The 20342-nt window shown below is 38.0% G+C and overlaps 1 protein-coding gene and 1 long non-coding RNA gene across 3 annotated transcripts in view; one reads left to right on the forward strand and one right to left on the reverse strand.

Moving 5' to 3' along the window:
- TBX20 (T-box transcription factor 20) overlaps nt 1-20342 on the reverse strand; it is a 55963-nt gene that overhangs the window by 20871 nt on the left and 14750 nt on the right. The window contains exon 6 of the mRNA XM_007078569.3: nt 11686-11762. Within this exon, the coding sequence (XP_007078631.1) occupies nt 11686-11762 (77 nt within the window). The remainder of the gene's footprint in view (nt 1-11685; nt 11763-20342) is intronic.
- Nucleotides 1232-20170, forward strand: LOC122236452. 2 transcript variants are annotated; one of them, XR_006214521.1, is made up of 3 exons: nt 1232-1617; nt 16662-16897; nt 20039-20170. It is a non-coding gene; the product is annotated as an uncharacterized LOC122236452 (long non-coding RNA). The 2 variants fall into 2 exon arrangements; XR_006214520.1 differs by lacking the exon at nt 20039-20170 and having other exon boundaries at nt 16662-17068.

The raw sequence follows: 20342 nt of genomic DNA on the forward strand, positions 1-20342 counted from the left end.
TATTTAATTCTCTGCCCCACTGACATGACTGAGAAAACAGGAAATCAGGTAGAATGCCAAATGCACGGTTTAGCCACAAACAGGAAAGGAGTGAGGGAAGCACCAAGCAGCGTGTCAGTCATCACTGGCAAGCTAGCTGGGGAGGGAATAAAGGGAAGTCCTCCGTCAGAGCTTCACCTAAACCCCACCTTGGAGCAGCAGAGATGAATGATAAAGCCAGGTCTGTGAACAGCTGACAAGGAATGGATTCTCGCACTCTGGAGGCTAGGACTAAGGAATCCCAGAGCGAGGCTCTCAGCTAACCCGGGGTGGTTATGATACACTGAACGCCGTGGGCACATGGCCGTGGCTGGCTCTGCTCACTCTGACTCTGAGGAAGGGTTGCAAGGCTGCTCTGCCGGGCTGGTTGGAGGAGGTGCTAACTTCTAGCCGCTGAGGCAGACTGAGAGGGGAGCTCAGTCACTGCATGGTGAAAACTCCCTTTCCTACATTCCCTCCCCCCCCAATCCACCTGCCACAACTCCATACCCCGAACAGAATAATTATACTTCCACAGTGGAAAAATTATAAAAAATTTAAATTATCACCCTATTCTTGGGTCTGTACCTGAAAGATTTAACAAAGATCCACATGCTTTTATTCAAAATTAATCTCAACTCCCTAACACTAAGCAATCAGATATCCCATTCTGTAGATGAGCTGGGGAAAAGTAATTGGACATTAACAAAACATTCAGCATTTCAAAAGAAGAAAACTAATTTTAAAAACAGGACAAGGGGTACCTGGATGGCTCAGTCAGTTAAGCATCTGACTCTTGATTTCAGCACAGGTCACGATCTCAGGGTGTATGGGATAGAGCCGTGCGTCGGGCTCTGTGCTGATGGTGCAGAGTCTGCTTGGGATTGTCTCTCTCTGTCACCCTCTCTCTCTGACCTCCCCTGCTCATGCTCGTGTTCTCTCTCTCTCAAAATAAATAAATAAACTTAAAAAAATAGATAAAAGCAGAACAAGTGCTCTCTTCTGAAACAGACTTGTTTCAAGAAACAGGAAGAAATATTTTAGTGTCTAATACATATTTTCAAATTTTCAGCAAGATTTAAGACCCCATATTAACAAAACAGGCACTAACGGGCATAAAAAGGAAACCATCGGGATGCGTTAAGTATACTCAGAATGTCAAAGTAACAATAACCACATCCTAAAAGAACTCAGAACACAGAACACTGGATGCTGCAGGAAACAAAATCAAACAAATGACAAACCTTATATAAGAAATTCTCCCAACATCAGAGTAAAAAAGTTAAGGAGACGAAAATTATTAATTAATAAGAGAAACAGGGAACAGATTTGGGAGATGTAACTAATGTACATAACATATAATAGGAGTCTTGGAGGGTCTGAATAGAGCAGGCCACTTAGAAGCAAAAAGAGGAGATAAAGAAGAATGAGAAGACAGTCTGCCTGGGCTGAAAAACGACCTGAGTTTTCAATTTAAAGGGTTTATTTATAGAGGAAACACTAATTTTTACAAATCTACAATCAGACAAATACTGGCCAATTTCGGAGTCTCAAAGAAAATATTCTAAAAGCATTTTATCCAGACAGAGAGAAAAAAAGGTAAGTTTCCAACAAAGGGGAGGCAGTGGCACCAGCCTTTATTCCACAGTATTTAAAAGCCAGATGGCAAAGGACAGTTGAAAGGGTCTGGGGGGAAAGACTGCTACCATAATGCTGGCAGATCCTCTGGGATAAACAAGAACTCATGAAGCAAAGGATGCACACATCCTTTCCCAGCCAATTACTCAACATTTACCAACAACCGGGAATAAAGTCAGAACATGATTCTAATAATTGGAAAGACTACAGAAATGAGCAATAAACAGTGAAATGACTAGAATTCAATTTAAATGACTATAGTTGATGTACTGTCATCTTTAACAAAAAATCTTTTGGAAAAGATAAAGAAGATACATGAATAAAAATCTGGATTTAAAACCCCAGATCAGGGGCGCCTGGGTAGTTCAGTTGTTTGAGCATCCGACTTTGGCTTAGGTAATGATCTTGTAGTTTGTGAATTTGAGCCCTGCATGAGGCTTGCTGCTCTCAGAGCATAGCTTGCTTCAGATCTTCTGTCCTCATCTCTCTGTCCCTCCCCCGCTTGTGCACACACACTCTCTGTCTCAAAAATAAATAAAACATTAAAAAAATATCCCAGATCATGTAAACCACAATTATGGATGGAGGGGGAGGGGTAGCACAAAGAAAAATCATATACTAAATATCTCCTATTTTACAAGAAAAGAAAGTATATAGCTTCTGACAATAACAGAAATGTCACTTTTACAATTATGTCTTTTAGAATTTGAAAGCATAATTATTAAAAAGAAATACAGTTAACACTAGAGCAAAGACTTTGGTTTCATAGAAACTATGGTGGGTGCGAAGCTCAACTCACAAATTGTGTGAAGAAAGTACCGATCTCTCCAAACTTCTGCTATCTCATCTACCAAATAGGGATGATAATGGTTCTTTATTATAGGCTTATTTTGACGAGTGACTAAAATCAAGTGTGTAAAGTATATAGCCCACTGCCTGACTGTGGAAGTTCAGCTATAATAAAAGGGGTGGGTGGGGGTAAGGTGATAAATATAACAAAAGAAGAGAAAATAAAATGTAAAGCAAATAGCCGAATTAAACAGTGAGCAGAAATATCAAACATATCAAATTAATCAAACATATCAATTATTACGATACTGAAGAGGGATTACATTTTTCTATTAAAACACAAAGACCTTCAGACAAAATTTTTTTAAAAATACAGATACTCTTGTTATTTTTAAAAAGACAACATCATTATTTACTCAACATAATATGTGAGTATATACTATGTACCGGCCACTGTTCTAGGACCTAGGGATATAGTAGGAAACAAAAGACAAAGCCTCAGACCCATTCAGATTTGGGGGCAGCACATTCCAGGCGGAGGCCTGGGCATGCTTAGAGAAAAGTGACCAAGAGGAAGGTACATGAATTCAGAGACAGAACTGAGAAGGTCGGGGCCAGATTCCGTAAGACTTCTCAAGCCATGTCTGGACTGGGATTTTACTATCAATGAGAAGTGAGTCACTGGAGAGCTCTGAGCAAGAGTGATATGGTCCAATTCCCTTTCCTCGACAGTGAAAGTACACCATTCTGACTGGTGTACTAGAAACTGACCTGAGGGCAGTAAGAGTAGAGGTAGAAAGATCAATGAGAAAATTAGTGTAATAATCTAGTAAAGAGATGATAGTGTCTCAGATAAGGGTGGTAGCAATGGAGATGGTAAGGAAGCAGTTGGACTCCTCTGGACATAGTTTGAAAGATTAGCTGACTGTTTGGATGTAGGAAGAGAAAGAAAAAGAGGAGCCAAGGATGACTGCCAGCCTTTTGGCCAGAGCCGTGGAAGGATGTGGTTGCCCACAGCTGAGATGGGAAGGGTAAGGGAAGAGCAGGTGTGGGAGACAATGACCGGGCATCCTGTCTCAGATGTGTGAAATCTGAGAAGCCCTTTATGGGGAGAGGGAAGAGTAAAAGAAATAGCCAGTCAGATCTTTGAATCTTGAGAGGACAGAACCAGAGATGTACATTTAATAGTGATCAGCATATAATATCATGAAACCAGGTCAATTTATCCAGGAAAGAAGTGCAGATTGAGAAAGAGAGGTCCCAGGATGAAGGCCTGGAACACATCACTGTCTAAAGATGGAGGACAAGAGGAAGAACCAACCGGGGGGTGGAGAAAGAATGGCCAATGGAATAGAATAAAAACCAGAAGAGTGAGAGGTCTTAGAAGCCAAGAGGAAAGTAGGAGAGAATGAACAAGTGTCAAACCTAACTGACAGGACAAGGAAGACGATGACTGAGACTGTCCATTGGATTTAGCGATGGAGAGGTCACCGGTGACCTGGACAAGGGCGGACTGGTGGAGAAGAGGGGGAAAGCCTGAAAGGCAGGGTAGGAAAGACAAAGGGAAGAGAATAGACACAACTCGTAAGGAGCTTTATTATAAGGAGCAGGAAATTGAAAACATCAGTAATTCAAGAGACAAATGGGATCTAGAGATGATTGTCAAATGTCAGGATACTTGATGATGCAAGAGAGAGGGAGTATATTGCTATAGTGACAAAGATTTTTAAAAACTAAAAGGCAAATAAAAGAAAGCAAAAACTTAAAAAGTACAGCAATGTAAGAGTAGGCAAAGTAGAATCCAAGACAAAAAGCATTAAATGGGATAGAAATTAATATATATTTCTGATAAACTATAGAACTTAACTAGTTAAACAAGTCTTCCCCATAAGAGTACTTCACCCAGATGAATTTATGGGGAAGACTGTAAAACTTCCTTGCATTTTTAAACTGATCCCGACTCAAAAGGAACATATTTCAATTCATTTGAACAAACTAGCAGAAACCTGATACCAAAAACTGACAGAAAAGGGAAGAAGAAACAAAGTTAAATCTCTGTTACAAAAATTGATAAAATGTCTTAAAGAAAATAGGAGTAAATTAAATCCAGCAACGGATTACAAGAAAACCAGGTAAAATCCAGACAGGATTTATTCCAGAAATAAACTGATAGCTCCACATAGACAACAGGACTATAATTATTCATATTATTATTTAAAAGTAGAAAAATAGGGGCGCCTGGGTGGCTCAGTCGGTTAAGCGTCCGACTTCAGCTCAGGTCATGATCTCACAGTCCATGAGTTCAAGCCCCGCGTTGAGCTCTTTGCTGACAGCTCAGAGCCTGGAGCCTGCTTCAGATTCTGTGTCTCCCTCTCTCTCTGCCCCTCCCCTGCTCATGCTCTGTCTCTCTCTGTCTCAAAAATAAATAAGAACATTAAAAAAAATTTTTTAAGTAGAAAAATAATTAAAATTGTCTCAGATGTTAAAAGATTATTAAATATAAATTCATTTAATATTCAGGACAACAAAAAATTATTTAGGCATAGAAAGGTATTGCCTCAAAATGATAAAGAATATCCATCTGAAACCCACTGCCAATGAAAACCATATATGATGATCAAACATTTGAGGCATTGCTAAACAAGTCAAGAACAAGAGAATAATGCCAACTACAACCATTACTTTTCAATAGGGTCTTGGAAATTTTAGTCAGTGTAGTAAAACAAGGAAAAGACATTTTTAAAAGCATAGCTATAAGAAAGAAAAAAGATAAAATTATCATTTTTTTGCAAATTATACAGCAATCTGAGTAGAAAACTCAAGAGACTAAAAGGAAAAATTATTAAAACTCTTTTTTAAGTTTCATCAAAATGGCAGTATGCCCAACACGGATAGGAATCGATAGCTTTTTACAGACTATACTAGGTAGATTCTAATTAAAAATTCTACTTTCAAAAGCAAGCTCTCTCTTCCCAAAAATCTCTCTGGTGCAGTGCCACCCAGTACAAAGGTAGTGTGAGCCATATATGTAATTTTAAATAGTCTAGTTGTCACATTAAAAATAGGTGAAATTAATTTTAATATGTTTAATATGTCCAAAGTATCATTTTTTAAAGTTTATTTTGAAAGAGAGAGAGAGAGAGAGAGAGAGGGAGAGAGTGTGTGAACAAGCACAAGTGGAAGAAGAGAGAAAGAGAGAGAGAGAAAGAGAGAGAGAGAAAAAATCCCAAGCAGTCTCCAAGCTATCAGCATGGAGCCCGACATGGGGCTTGAACTCACAAGCTGTGAGATCATGACCTGAGCCAAAATCAAGAGTCAGATGCTTAACTGACTGAGCCACCCAGGCACCCCCAAAATATTATTTTAACATATAACAATATTTTAAAACAACTTTTGAGATATTTTCATTCTTTTTTCAAGGAGCCTTCAACATCATAGGGTTTGTTTGTTTGTTTGTTCTGACAGCACATCTCAATGGGAATAGCCACATTTCAAGTCCTCACTTGACGTCATCTATGGTGACCATCAATGGTCAAGCCATCTATGGTCAAGGGCCATTGATGAAATAGGACAGTGTAGCTCTAGTAGACTTAGCTATGTGCCTAAGAAAATTTGGGGCCTAAGAAAATATGGTTGGGACTTACAAACTTGAAAATCTAAAAACTTCTAAGGAACATAAAAAGACATTTTAGTAAAAGGACAAACATGACATATGCCCAGAAGGAAGTTCCAATACTGTAAAGATACCAATTTTCTCCTCCAACTTATTATATAAATGGAACATAAGCCCGGTCAAATTTCCAATGACTTTTTTTGGGGAAGATCTGACAAAATGATTCCAAAGACTGGAAGCATAAATGCCAAAGAATAGCAAGAAAATTTGAAAATAACAAGTAAAAACGTTTGGAGTTTGCCATATCAGATATCTAAGTATCAGTTTCTTTTTTTTTTTTTTTATAAATTTTTTTTTAACGTTTATTTATTTTTGAGATAGAGAGAGACAGAGCATGAACGGGGGAGGGGCAGAGAGAGAGGGAGCCACAGAATCGGAAGCAGGCTACACGCTCTGAGCCGTCAGCACGGAGCCTGACGCAGGGCTTGAACTCACGGACTGTGAGATCGTGACCTGAGTGAAGTCGGCCGCCCAACCGACTGAGCCACCCAGGCGCCCCTCTAAGTATCAGTTTTTATATATTTTATCAATTTATAAACATTAAAACAATGCAATACTGGAAGTTTGATAAAGAGACTATAAAAACTACTACAGGTAAGAATTTAATATATGATAGGAGGAATTATAAATAAGTGGGAAAGGAATATGTTAGTAAATACATGTATTGGAACCACTTATAAAAAATGTACAGTACACATGTCTATTTTATATCTTACACCAAAATAAATACTCATGACTTTTTAAGTGAAAAAATAGAAAGCCGTAAGGTGACAGAAGTCTGTAGTTGAACATTTACATATTTATATAATTCTGAAGTAGGGGGCCTCTTAATAGAAATCATAAAGTAAAAGAAAAACAGATTGGTGATAAAATACTCTATCAAAAACATTTAAAAAGCTAATTTCAAACTGGTAAAATGGGTCCAGTATACATAAACAATAAAAATACTAATACACACTAAATATTATATATAAAATACTAAAAATACTATTACATAAGTAGCTTGCATAGATCAGTAAGAGAAAAAATGAACAATACAAAAGTAAAAAGAGAGGGTTAATGACAAACAGGCCAACTTACAAAAGAAAGGACAAATTTTCACCTATCAAATTGGCAAAGATGAAAAGACAGTGATTATGTTTGACAAAGGTACAAGAAATGGGCACTCTTGACCATGACATGGACAATCATTCTTGAGGGAAATTTGGCAGTATGTATGAAAAGCGTTAAAAACATGTGTATCTTTCCCTTTTTCTGAGGTACCTAGACTAAGCAAATTCACAGAGACAGAAAGTAGAACAGATATTACCAGGGGCTGAGGGAGGACCAATGGGGAGCTAGTAGTGAATGAATACAGACTTTCTGATTGGGATGATGGAAACATTCTAGAAATGTATAATGGTGATGGTTGCACAACACTGTGAATATACGTAATGCCACTGAATTCTATACCCAAAAATGATTAAAATGGCAAACTTTAGGTTGCAATGTTACCACAATTTTTAAAAGGTTTTCCATTGCATGACTATAAACATTCATTAAACCATGTTTCTACTATTGAATATTTAGGTTTTTCCCAAATTTTTAACAATTAAAAAATATGATTAAAACTTAGACCCAGTATTTTCATTTGTTAGGATTTATCCTATGATAATAATGAAGGATATGGGTAAAGATATGTATTTTCCTCCTGGCCCTGTTTATAATAATAGAAAGTGGTAAATGTAAATAACTAATATATACAATTGGTCAAATAAATGATCACACACAGTGGAAAATTAGGCAGCTATTGAAAAGTATACTACAGACAAACATCTACTGATATTAGGGGGAAATGATTAAAAACAGTATGTATGTAAACTTTAAAGGAAGTAAATGCATAGGAAAGTACCTGGAAGAATATATAAATTTTTGTTAGCAGTATTACCACTGAGTGAATGGGATTTGTTACATATTTATGCTTTTTTTTCTTGTTAGTATTTTTCTGCAATGAGCATGAACTCTCTTTGAAAAAAAAAACTAATAAAAGAAACTTAATTTTGAAGAAATCATTTAGTAACCCTCCCAGTTATTTCTCCTTTCTCAGAGGTAACACTGTGCTTTCACTTACTATACAAAGTGTCCCCCCCCCAAAGAAAACATCAGCTTGACAGATTGTTTATTATTATCTGACAGACCAGCAGGTATTTCTTTCCCTGAGCTAAATAACTATGAATGTGGTTATATGAAGAAATCCCTAGGGCACCTGGGTGGCTCAGTTGGTTAAGTATCCAACTTCTACTCAGGTCATGATCTCACGGCTTATGAGTTCGAGCCCCACGTCAAGCTCTATGCTGACAGCTCAGAGGCTCCAGGCTTTGGATTCTGTGTCTCCCTCTCTCTCTGCTCCTCCCCTGCTCACGCTCAGTCTCTCTCTCTCAAAAATAAATACACATTTAAAAAAATAAAAAAATAAGAAATCCCTTTGGGCTTTGGTTTGCTTCTAAGCTGTGCAAAGTATCCAATGAAAATACTTTCTACTTTTGCTAAAGAGGTGGGTTTCCTTTTAGAAATGAGTGAGATGCTGTCACTGAGGAGTAATGCTACATGTGAAGCATGTTAGACATTCAAGTATCTGACCGGAACCTAGTAAAATTGAGAGCAAGAAAACCGTAATGCCTTATACAGTATCCCAAAAGCATATGCAACTGTAGAAGAAATAATATTATAATAGAGGTATATAGCAAACAGATCCAGTCCCAAAGGCGTTTTTGTTTGGGTGTCCCATATAGTAGTTGTAAATCTAGAACAGGAAACTTAAAATAATTAAGATCACATATTTATAACATCATATTCGATTAGGTTAGAAAAGTGCAATTTCTGTCATCATGTCATAAAAAGATGTGTTTTTCTCTCAGATCTCTTATAAAGAAAAGTCTCCTCTATTGTTACAGATAGGGCTGTTTTCAATCAGTTACAAGGAGCAATTCAATTACTAGATGGTTTAGTGCAGTAACTGACTCCAGACTAATTTAATTTCTTTAGGTCTCTAAAGATCAATTGATCTGATTTGACCCATCCCCAAAGGCTGTTTAGGGAAAATTCAGACTTAAATACCTGGAAATGAAATCCAAAACCTTGGCCAATTTCACACTAGTTAGGTCATCTTGCAAACTTTCAGCTGGTCACAGAAGATGCTCTTTTTGCTCTCAGACCATTGAAAGCTACTCAGCTTCACGTTCATGTGACTGCTCCCCACATCAGGATGCTTATTCAATAAGTGGAAAATGTGCCTGCATGTATTATTAAATCTGCTGTTCTAAAGGGCAGTCAGTCTGGGGACTCACATCTCGTGAGTGCACGTGCAACTAAGAGGCTATTTTTACTCTAGGAGTAGTTTATTAAGACTACTAAAGTACACTTAGATGGGGCAAAAAAATAACAATATAATTATTTCATATTTTTATATTTATAAGGTATTTCATAAATGTTATCTTACTTGATTCTCATAACAAACCTCTGAAGTGAGCAGGGTTATTGTTCCCATAGGAAACAGACTCAGAGGCTAGGAGACTTCTCCAGGATCACTGTGCCAGTAAAAGGCAGAGCTGGGAGTCTAACTGATGAGTTTGTCACCCAGTATATTATACCCATCCCTTGATTTGAGACAGAAGATAGGGCACACACTACAAAAACACACCACTACGGCCCCACTGAGCCACTGTCTTCATTCTTACCTGCTACCTGACTTAAACAGACAAGTTCACTTATGATTCCACCTGTACACATCTCCTTTGCATCAGTGCCTCTGGCGTTCCAGAAACAAATGAAAAAGGTCACGCTTGAATGAGAGCAGCCTTTGCAAATGGATTCATTTGTCACCCACACTGCTGATGCTACATTCTCACTGACTTCAGTCTCAAGGCCTATCTGCTTGCCTTTGTCCCACCTAATTAGAGAGCTACCCACTTGGAGTCTCTCTGCAGTTTGCAATGGATTTTCTTTTCTTTTCTTTTCTTTAAAAAAAATTTTTTTTAATGTTTATTTATTTTTGACAGGGGGAGAGAGAGAGAGAGAGAGAGAGCGAGCATGAGTGGGGGAGGGGCAGAGAGAGAGGGAGACACAGAATCCGAAGCAGGCTCCAGGCTCTGAGCTGTCAGCACAGAGCCCAACGAGGGGCTTGAACTCACGGACCGCGAGATCATGACCTGAGACGAAGTCGGACGCTTAACTGACTGAGCCACCCAGGCGCCCACGCAATGGATTTTCAACCACAAGCTCAATTTTCTTTCCCTGATCTCAGCACCCACAGCCACTTGTCAAGCTCCCCAACCACTTAATGTCTCTCTTTTACTCAAATCCCATAGCACCTGCCCCACTTTCAGCCTATCCTGCTGGCTTCTCCACCTCCCCACTGAGTCTCTATATCTGTTTCTCCAACTCAAAACCACCCACCCCCCATGCTCTGCCACTCGGGAAGGCTGAGGGAAGGATCAGAAAGATGTTGTTAAAATGTGTAATTAGTTCTTCATCTGCAATTGCCAGGACAGGTTGGAAAGAAGTGCGGAGGTCAGGAGACGTGACCATGTGGTAGGTAACACAGGGTGTGACAGAAACGTGTAGCAGTTAGTAGGGAAATCGCACAAAGATTTGGAGGTAAATTAAACCTAAAGGCTGGTGGTGAGGGTACACCACCTGTCAAAGACTTCAGGCCACATGAAAGAATAAATTCAGAAGATAAAAAAGGTCTAAAGATCTAACGTGTAACATGGTGACTAGAGTTGATAACACTTTTTGTATAATTGAAATCTGCAAAGAGAGGAGAACTTAAATGTTCTCATACAAAAAAAAAGAAGTACAGAAAGTTACATAGTAGGTGTAAGAGTTACAAATAATCAGGTTGAAAAATCTTCTCCCTATAAAAAACACACATTTTTTTTGACATTCCTATGGGCAAGCTATGGATCTCATTATAGTCATTACTCATCACCTAGATGGCCTCGCAATGTGTGAACCATTTCAATTAAGTAAAAAGTGAAGTTCCAGGCACACGATTGTCACTTGTCTTCTTAAAGGTCCTGAGATCTGATGTCTCTCCTACAACATAGACTCAGTCTACACCATAGGTAAAATATGTGCCTTGAGTTAAATTAGATCTCCTTGCTTCGACATTCCAAACTACTCATATTCTTCATGCTAGCAAATATGTCCACTTCAGAAGGCAAAGGCTATCAAAATTCCATTTCTCTACAGATTGCCACTCGAGACATGAAGCTTAGTATCATCAAAAGGATTGAGTCATTGATAACGAAGAAACCCTATTTTTTACAGTTGAGTAAATGTCCCAACCAAAAAAAACACTTCCTTGGAAATAGCACAGAGCAGACGCAGACATAGCAGCTGTCAAAGCTTAAGCAGCTGCATATCTAAGGGTTTATAGGTGGAAGGGGAAGTGGGGTGGCGAATCGGAGACTATCTACAGCAAGGTTATGGTTCTCTGGCGTTGAAAGGAGTGTGTTCCTACAAACTCGCTCTTTTTTTTTTTTTATCTTATCTGGACAAAAAAGTAAACAGAAAATTCTCATTACCTCTCAATGTCAGTGAGCCTGGAGGAGTCCCGGAATCCTTTGGCAAAAGGGTTGCTATCTATTTTCAGCTTGGTTATCTGGAAAGGAATGAATGGGCAACAAGACAGTATCATTTCCGAGGTTTGAGTTTGTTTTGTTCATTTCCATGCCACCCCAAGAAAACTTAACGTCTCTCAGGACCGTGGGAAGGGTGGAAAGTGACAGAGAAGTTCGCAGGAGGGATGGATCACAGCCGAGTGGGACAGCTGATCAGGGAAGGCCTTAGAGAGGAGGGACTTGGAGACCGGCTGGTCCTGGAGAACAGGCTGAAGGTCAACGTATAGAGACAAATGGTGGGGGTGGAGCTTTGTGAACACTGTGGCTGCTCTGTGAAGTATTGAAGAGGGCAGGGAGTGAGGGAGCTGTCTAGGCCAGCACTGGTGGGTGATGGGGAATAGAAACAAGAGTGTTGCCTCATGCTGAGTTGGCAGCATCATTTGTGAATCCTATAGGCACATACATATACCACAATGGATGCAAAGATAAAATGGCCAATAATAGCTTCATGTTCAATACTAGATTGAAATCCATGACATAAATACATGATATAAAGCTTTCAGAGTATAATTTACCCCTGCTCCCCTTTCCATCTGACCAAATTAGAATCAGTCTTTTGTTATCCTCCCGTACAATGCTATTTATAGACTCCGTGCTTACACAGGGAAAAAAAAAAAAATTCCCTAATAAGAATCATAGTCTGAAGTCCTGAGTACCTACGATGTCCTAGTCATAATTCCCACAGTATTAATATTAATGTAAAAAGATCCATTAAATCGTATGTACTGTCCATCCAAAGAAATAGACATCAGGTTAAGAAGCAAAAAAATAAAAGAAACACCGATTAAAAGATACCTGACTTGTAAAATTCATGATTAGAGCCGAAAAGAACCCAGGAGGACCAGGACACGGCTAATAGATATCTGAATTAGAACCACAGACACCTTTAAACAGAGTCATAGGCCATTGGTATCAAAACAAGAACCCATGTAAATCTTTAGAGAGAAATGCACAAAACAGTCTTAACCTGAAGAAAAAGTTACAATTGAGGCACATCCTCCTCGTAAGCACTAAACAACAATCAAAATAACCTGAAATACTCTTATGCCAAAATGCAACTATTCCTCTGATCAGAGTGTATCCGCTGTTCATTTTAAATAACACCTAGGGGTGCCTGGGTGGCTCAGTCGGTTAAGCGTCCGACTTCAGCTCAGGTCACGATCTCACGGTCCGTGAGTTCGAGCCCTGTGTCGGGCTCTGGGCTGATGGCTCAGAGCCTGGAGCCTGCTTCCGATTCTGTGTCTCCCTCTCTCTCTGCCCCTCCCCTGTTTATGCTCTGTCTCTCTCTGTCTCAAAAATAAATAAACGTTAAAAAAAAAAAATTAAAAATAAATAAATAAATAAATAACACCTAAAGAATTGCTTTTTTTCATTACAAAAGAAAGGCATGTGTTTCCATTTTGAGTTTTCTAAGTATGAACTAACCAATGTACAAGCTGCAAAGAAGCTGTTTGCCTCACGTAAACTAGAACTTCCTGCACTATCCTATTCAGAGACTGCACTGCTCTGCCGTGAACACTGGCAGGATATAAGATTGATCATTGGATACTATTAAGTCTTAAGAGTACTCGACAATATCTCACAAATGTTCATTTTTAGCCTTTTCACACTCGTGCAGCCAAAAAAAAAAATTACTAATTTCCTTTTCAGCTTAGTTAATGGACATTGGTAAATAAGGAAGGAAATAAGAGAACTGTTCTTAGTGAATAACAACAGCTAATTTAAGTTTGCATATAAAGAAATAGCCAGGACCTCTGAGGTTGCCTGGTTGATGGCCACCCAGGGTTCATACAGAACCTTCTCTACCTCTCCACCACCACTTCCATAGCCATGGATTTCTCAAGGGTCAAGTCTGTGTCAGTCCTTCTTTCAGAGTAGGATTTAGGTTTGGGCTTTTGTTTGTTTTATTTTTGTTTGGGGGGGGCAAGTGAGCAAAGGGCAGAGAGAGAAAGAGAGGAGAGAGAGAATCTCACAAGGGGCAGGGAGAGAGAAAGAGAGAGAGGGAGAAGTGGGGCTCACCCTGAAGTGGGGCTCGAGCTCACCTAATGCAGGGCTGGAACGCACAAACCGTGAGATCGTGACCTGAGCTGAAGCCGGATGCTTAACCGACTGAACGACCCAGACGCCCCAGGATTTAATTTTGAAGGTCAATTTTCAGGATGAAGGAGAAATTTTTTATTTGTTTGAAATAAACTGTAAATATCCTCTAAAGCACAAGCAACTCCAATGTTCTAAAAACACCAACAAGAGTTTTAAATCCTCAGATAGGAGCTATGTCTCTTTCTACTGAATAATTGTAAGTTAAAACGCTTTCTATTTCCAAAGTGCCTTATAGTTCACGAAAATGCTTTCACAATCATTCATCAACACATCTTTAATGAGGACCGATTACCTATCCTGTACTATGCTAAATGTTGGATCGTGCAAAACTGAAGAACACATGGTCCCTGCCCTAACGGAGCTTAAAATTCCAAGGCACAAAGCAGAGGGATACATAGCTTCCCAGAACAGATGGTGACTTACAGGCCACTAAAGATGGTGGCACCATAGTCACTGAAGTGCTAGTGATGTTAAGGGTGAACCAAACCCAGATGAAAATTTCAAACCAAAACTGTGAGGTAGGACAGTAAAGGCTTCCTTCAGGCTCAAGTCCTATAACCTAATGAATAAATTTTTTTTTAATGTTTATTTATTTATTTATTTATTTAATATATGAAATTTACTGTCAAATTGGTTTCCATACAACACCCAGTGCTCATCCCAAAAGGTGCCCTCCTCAATACCCATCACCCACCCTCCCCTTCCTCCCACCCCCCCATCAACCCTCAGTTGAATAAATTTTTAAAGTGAATAAAGTTTTATGGAGACAATGGCAGATATCTGATGGAAAAGCTAATTTTGAAAGAAGTTCTTTTACAACCATTCCAAATGTGACTACCAAGCTTTGTTTGAGTCTTCACAAACTAATAGAAAGTATGATCTATCTGGCATAATGAGTAAAAAAGGCTGTTGATCTGCTTTGTCCCTGTAAAGGATTTTAAAAATTATATTCGCTCTTCTTCATTATTTTCAAAAGGTAAAGACTAGTGGCTCAGAATGTGATGACTGTCGTAGAGAATAAATACTCTCAGCATATGTGTGTGTTGTTCGAGTGATACGTCACCATATCTCATATTACTGCCATGACTCTGAAGAAGTGAATCACATTCAACAGGTGTTCAGATTTCTTTGGGATTTTCTTTCAGTATTAGAATTTTATTTTATTTTATTTTATTTTATTTTATTTTATTTTATTTTATTTTATTTTATTTTATTTTATTTTTAAATGTTTATTTATTTTTGAGAGAGAGAGAGCACGAGGAGGGGAGGGGCAGAGAGAGAAGGGGACAGAGGATCCAAAGCAGGTTCTGTGCGGATAGCCTGATGCGGGGCTCAAACTCAAGAACCGTGAGATCATGACCTGAGCTGAAGTCATAAGCTTAACCAACTGAGCCACCCAGGCACCCCAGAATTTTCTAGTTCCAACATCTTTTCACTCCCTCTTTCGTAATCCCCAGGCAGATCAATGGTAGCTTTTTTCTTCACATTTTGATAGGATTTCAAAAGTACAGGAAAGATTCAAGAATAGTACAAGGCACTCTCATACACCTAGATTTACCAATTGGTTATAGCAACGATTTGACTTTAGTGTGCTAATTAGAAAAGGGGCTCAAGACAATAACCAGCTATTTACTTTTCTCTCTAGACCATTTATCGAATTTCAGGGAAAATAATCGCTTTTGGAAGTCAGAAGGAAAAAAGCTGAATCGATGTCTAATTACTAAAATTGTATGGGGGCCCTGGATTACCACTACAATCCTGAACAGGTTTTATTAAGACCTGATTAGCAGCACAAGGACTAGGAGTTAAATTTCCTAATGCATCCACTGTGTCCACAGCGGGTATCACTGGTCTCTGAGTTTGCTGGGGTGTTAACAATAAGACCCCAGAAATGTCTGTTGAAGTTTGCTTCAAGAACAAGCAATCAGAAATACGATTTCATCTTTTTGCCAGTGATGGGCTAGCAAAACTCTTCTTGGATTGACACAAATAGCATTTCATTTTGTTTTCTAATTTTAAAATAAAATAATTTTTAAATAGCAAGGTTTTAACATTCTAGGTAATCATGCATTTTTAAAAGGTCATGCATAGATTTTATTCCATGGATATTCCAATAAAAACGAGTAGTTACATCGAAAGACATTTATTTCTGAAGATAGAGTTGTATACCCCTTTGTGAAATTTGTGATAACTGAAAAAGTTATACCATCCAAGAACTGATTAGAGAAAGGACTTGAGTTACAGACGGTGATCTAAGCTGGACATCATTTCATTTGTTCTCTAACACAGAATCCCTGCCACGACATGCAACACTGTTGAACAATATCATCCATGTCGAGGGTAATACTACAAAAGGGTCCCAAAATAGTGATCAAACATAATACATTAGAAATAAAATGAAACTACAGGTATAGTTTATAGTTCAAAAACAAATTTTAAAAGCAGCAACGTTTTTCATTTTGTGAGGAAAAGCATTAAAGGGCAGGCTTCCTGCAGTCTGGTGGGTGCCTGCATTTATGCAAATCGCTGACTACTTCAGGCCAGAATATACCGCTGTTTCTTCACCTGTTATCTTAATAGAATACATTTGTTTTCTTGTAAGTAGGATTCCTGCCCAGTGCAGAGCCCATTACGTGGCTTGAACTCATGACCCTGAGATCAAAACCTGAGCTGAGATCAAGGGTCGAACGCTGACCCGAATGAGTCCCTCAGACACCCCAAACATAATGCATATCTTAACCAAGAAAAATTCACTCTTTTAACATCTCCTTTATCTACAGATAATAAATGTATGCAGAACTGAAGAGCAGATTTTGACACAGCCAGCTGCACCAAGGAGAAAGGGACCTTTCCCAGTGGTTACTACTCCACGTGATATCACTGGACTCTGAATCCAGCTGGCCCTCAGAGACCATTTCTCCAACTATCAGGAAAAGATCTGTCCAAAGGCATTTTAAAAATGAAACCTGACCTACACTTCAACTCTACGGCAATGGTCTGCCTGCTCAAAAACAATGTATGACCTTTAAATCTTAAATTATAAAATAGTTTGTTGAAAGTGTAATGTATTTAGGTTTTATCTAATAACGTAAGGAAATGCAATCATTTCCTCACGAAAACTGGAGGGAAAAAAAACAACAAAAACTGTCCCATTTTCATTACTTACAAATAAAACTACCAGCCACAATACAGGAGAAGCTTTTTCACAAATTCTGTTGAAAACTGATTTCACTTTTAATAGATATAAAAGTAACAGTGCTATCTAAAGAGATACAAAGGTGAGCCTCAGTGTGAACTTGTAAATCTCTCTCTTCTTTCTATCCTTTGTGCACAAAAAATTCTAATACTTATCCTAAGTACATGTTTATTTCCTATATATTTACTTTATTGTATATCTGCTGTAGGGAAATAGTACACAAGCATGGGATAGCTGTGAAAATGCAGTAGATGTGGGGAGGCTTGAGAAAGAATCAAGGATAACTTTAGAAAATTGCTTAAGACTAAGGAAAACATTAACCCCCAGACTGATTTATTCATCCCACATGTGTTTATTGAACACATGAATTTTGATTGGTCTTGTGAGGTTTATGAACCATTTACAAAACTGGCTTATTAGTATACCAAATTAAAATCTTCCACTATTACCTGAATTTCAAATATATACATGGCATGGGAATTATGGTTTAGCAGTACATGTAAAGAAATAAACTCAGACACAGCAGGATCTATTGAAAAAATTCGTTCTGAATTTAATCACTCCTATTAAAGGTTATTTAGCAATGAAGTGATATACTAATCACATTAATATTTATACTTTATGATGCAGTGAATGATAGCTAGGAACTGGTGAATGGATTTTAAGCCCACTTATAATCTCAATTAGAAATAAACATTTGCAAGATGAAAAACTAGTGTCAGGATGTGTGTTTATTAGTATCTTAGTCTATTTTAATGTATTTTACAAATTCATTGTCCAAACCTTAACACTGTCAATGGTCATTTCCTTGGGCTTGCAATGCCAATAAAAAGGAGAACCTCAGTTTTTTTCATCTACAAAATGGGTCTCATGGGGTCTTCTCCAGGAGACGAGTGTCAGAATTAAATGAGATACTGAGAAAAAAAGAGATTTTTTTAATTTAAATTAAAATGAATAAACCCAAACCATGAACTGTAGTTGGATCCTAGTTAAGAGGGGGTAAATGAAAAATTATAAATTTTTATAACAAATTACAAATTTGTTGGTCCATCCTGGAAATTTTAGTATGAACTGAATTTTAGAAGATATTAAGGAATAATTCTTATTAATTTTCTCAGCTGTGATAAAGATACTGTGCTTACAAAAATAATATTCTTATTGTCAGTATATACTTGTAGAAGTATTTACAGGGAAAGTATCATGACGTATTCAACTTAGTTTCAAATGATTGAAGGGAGGAGGAAAGTACATACAGAGAAACAGGGCAGGTGAGGTCCAGCAAATTTAGCAAAATGTTAAGTGCTGAATCTAGGTGCAGAATACATGAGGTTCATTTTACCATTTATTTAACTTTTGGATATTTGGGGGATTTTTCTAGTCTTTTTTTAAATTAACATACAGTATAATATTAGTTTCAAGTGTATGATATAGTCATTCAACATTTCCATACAATAGCCGGGGCTCATCACAGCAAGTGCACTCCTTAAGCCCCATCACCTATTTAACTCAGATCCTGACCCACCTCCCCTCAGGTAACCACCCAGTTTGTTCTCTATAATTAAGAATCAATGTTTTGGGGCGCCTGAGTGGCTCAGTTGGTTGGGCGTCCGACTTCAGCTCAGGTCATGATCTCACACTCCATGAGTTCGAGTCCCGCGTCGGGCTCTATGCTGACAGCTCAGAGCCTGGAGCCTGCTTCAGATTCTGTGTGCCCCTCTCTCTCTGCCCTTTCCCCTGCTCATGCTCTCTCTCTGTCTCAAAAATCAATAAAAACATTTACAAATTTTTTTAAATAAAAAAAAAGAATCTGTTTCTTGGTTGGTCTCTTGGTTTTTGTTGTTTCTTAAATTCCATACATGAGTGGAATAGTATGGTATTTGTCTTTCTCTGACTGACTTCTTTCACTTAGCATAGTACTCTCTAGTTCCATCCATGTCATTACAAATGGCAAAGTTTCATTCTTTTCATTCTTTTTATTCCATTTTATACACATATATGTATATATATGTATATTCATCAACTGATGAATGGGTAAAGAATGTATATGTGTATATATAGATATCCACACATATAACATCTTCTTTATCCATTCATTAGTCAATGGACACTTGGGCTGTTTCCATTAATTTGGCTATTGTAGACAATGCTGCTATAAACATTGGGGTGCATGTATCTCTTTGAATTAGTATTTTTGTATTCTTTGGGTAAACATCACTGTTGAGTATTTGAAAATTTTTCTAAATAGGAAGTTCAGTGGAAAACAATTAAATGAGAGAGTGTCATTAAAGTGTCTGGCTCCTATTAGCTGTTAGTTTAGGATGATTACTATGTCATTACACTAGCTGCTCTACAGAGTGAACAGTGCCCTGCACGCAGCAGGTAAGTAGTGAGAACTTCCTGAAAAGAAATTTAAAAAATTAACATAAAGAGTTGAAATCCTCTCAAAAGGATGTCTCCGAGTCCATGAGGGTCACAAGCTGAGAGGAAATAAAGTTCTGCTTTCTTGGGGACACCGGGCACCTAAAGCTTAGAGGTTAAGAACACTGACCTTTGAGTCTAACCCCTTGGACTTAAATCTGTGGTGGGAGCAGTAAGGTCACCTTGGATGAATTATTTAATCCCATGCCTCAATTTTCCCAGCTGTAAATGTAACATAAAAATAGTTTGTTCCTATTTCGTAATATCCTTGTGAAGATTAACTAGGACAATGCACTTTAAGTGGTGCCCTGCACACAGTAAGTACCCAAATACTAGTTATTATTATAATTATGTAGGTAAAACCTCCTATCCCATTGTACCATGATCTGAGAGGTGCTACCAGTATTTATGCAGGATTTCTCCTTCACCTACTAAACTGAATCTATGGTGTTATTCTTAGAAACTTCCCTTCAATTTTCTTCAGTTTGTAAGTTTCACTAAAAGCCCACAATTTACCTATTCTTGCTTTGGTTTTCTTTACAGAGAATTCTGATAAAAGCAATGAAGTTTTCACATGACAAGTCTCTATTTGAGTCTCAAACATCAATGGGTTTCTTGTAGTAGTACAAATCTAATGTTTTATAGTACAAATGCTACAAATTCAATGTGTGTAAAGTGAATGTTTCAGGAATGCTTTCCAAATCTATGATATCCATATTACACGTGTCCTCAAATAAAACCTAGTATCATTGGTGTCAGTGTTTCAGATTCTCAGAGAAACAGTACTAAAGTTGTAGACCTCCGTAGGCGTCATTCTATACCCAACTCTTTAGCTTGGGCATTCTCT

The sequence above is a fragment of the Panthera tigris genome, chromosome A2, assembly GCF_018350195.1.
Source record: "Panthera tigris isolate Pti1 chromosome A2, P.tigris_Pti1_mat1.1, whole genome shotgun sequence".
Lineage (NCBI taxonomy): Eukaryota > Metazoa > Chordata > Mammalia > Carnivora > Felidae > Panthera > Panthera tigris.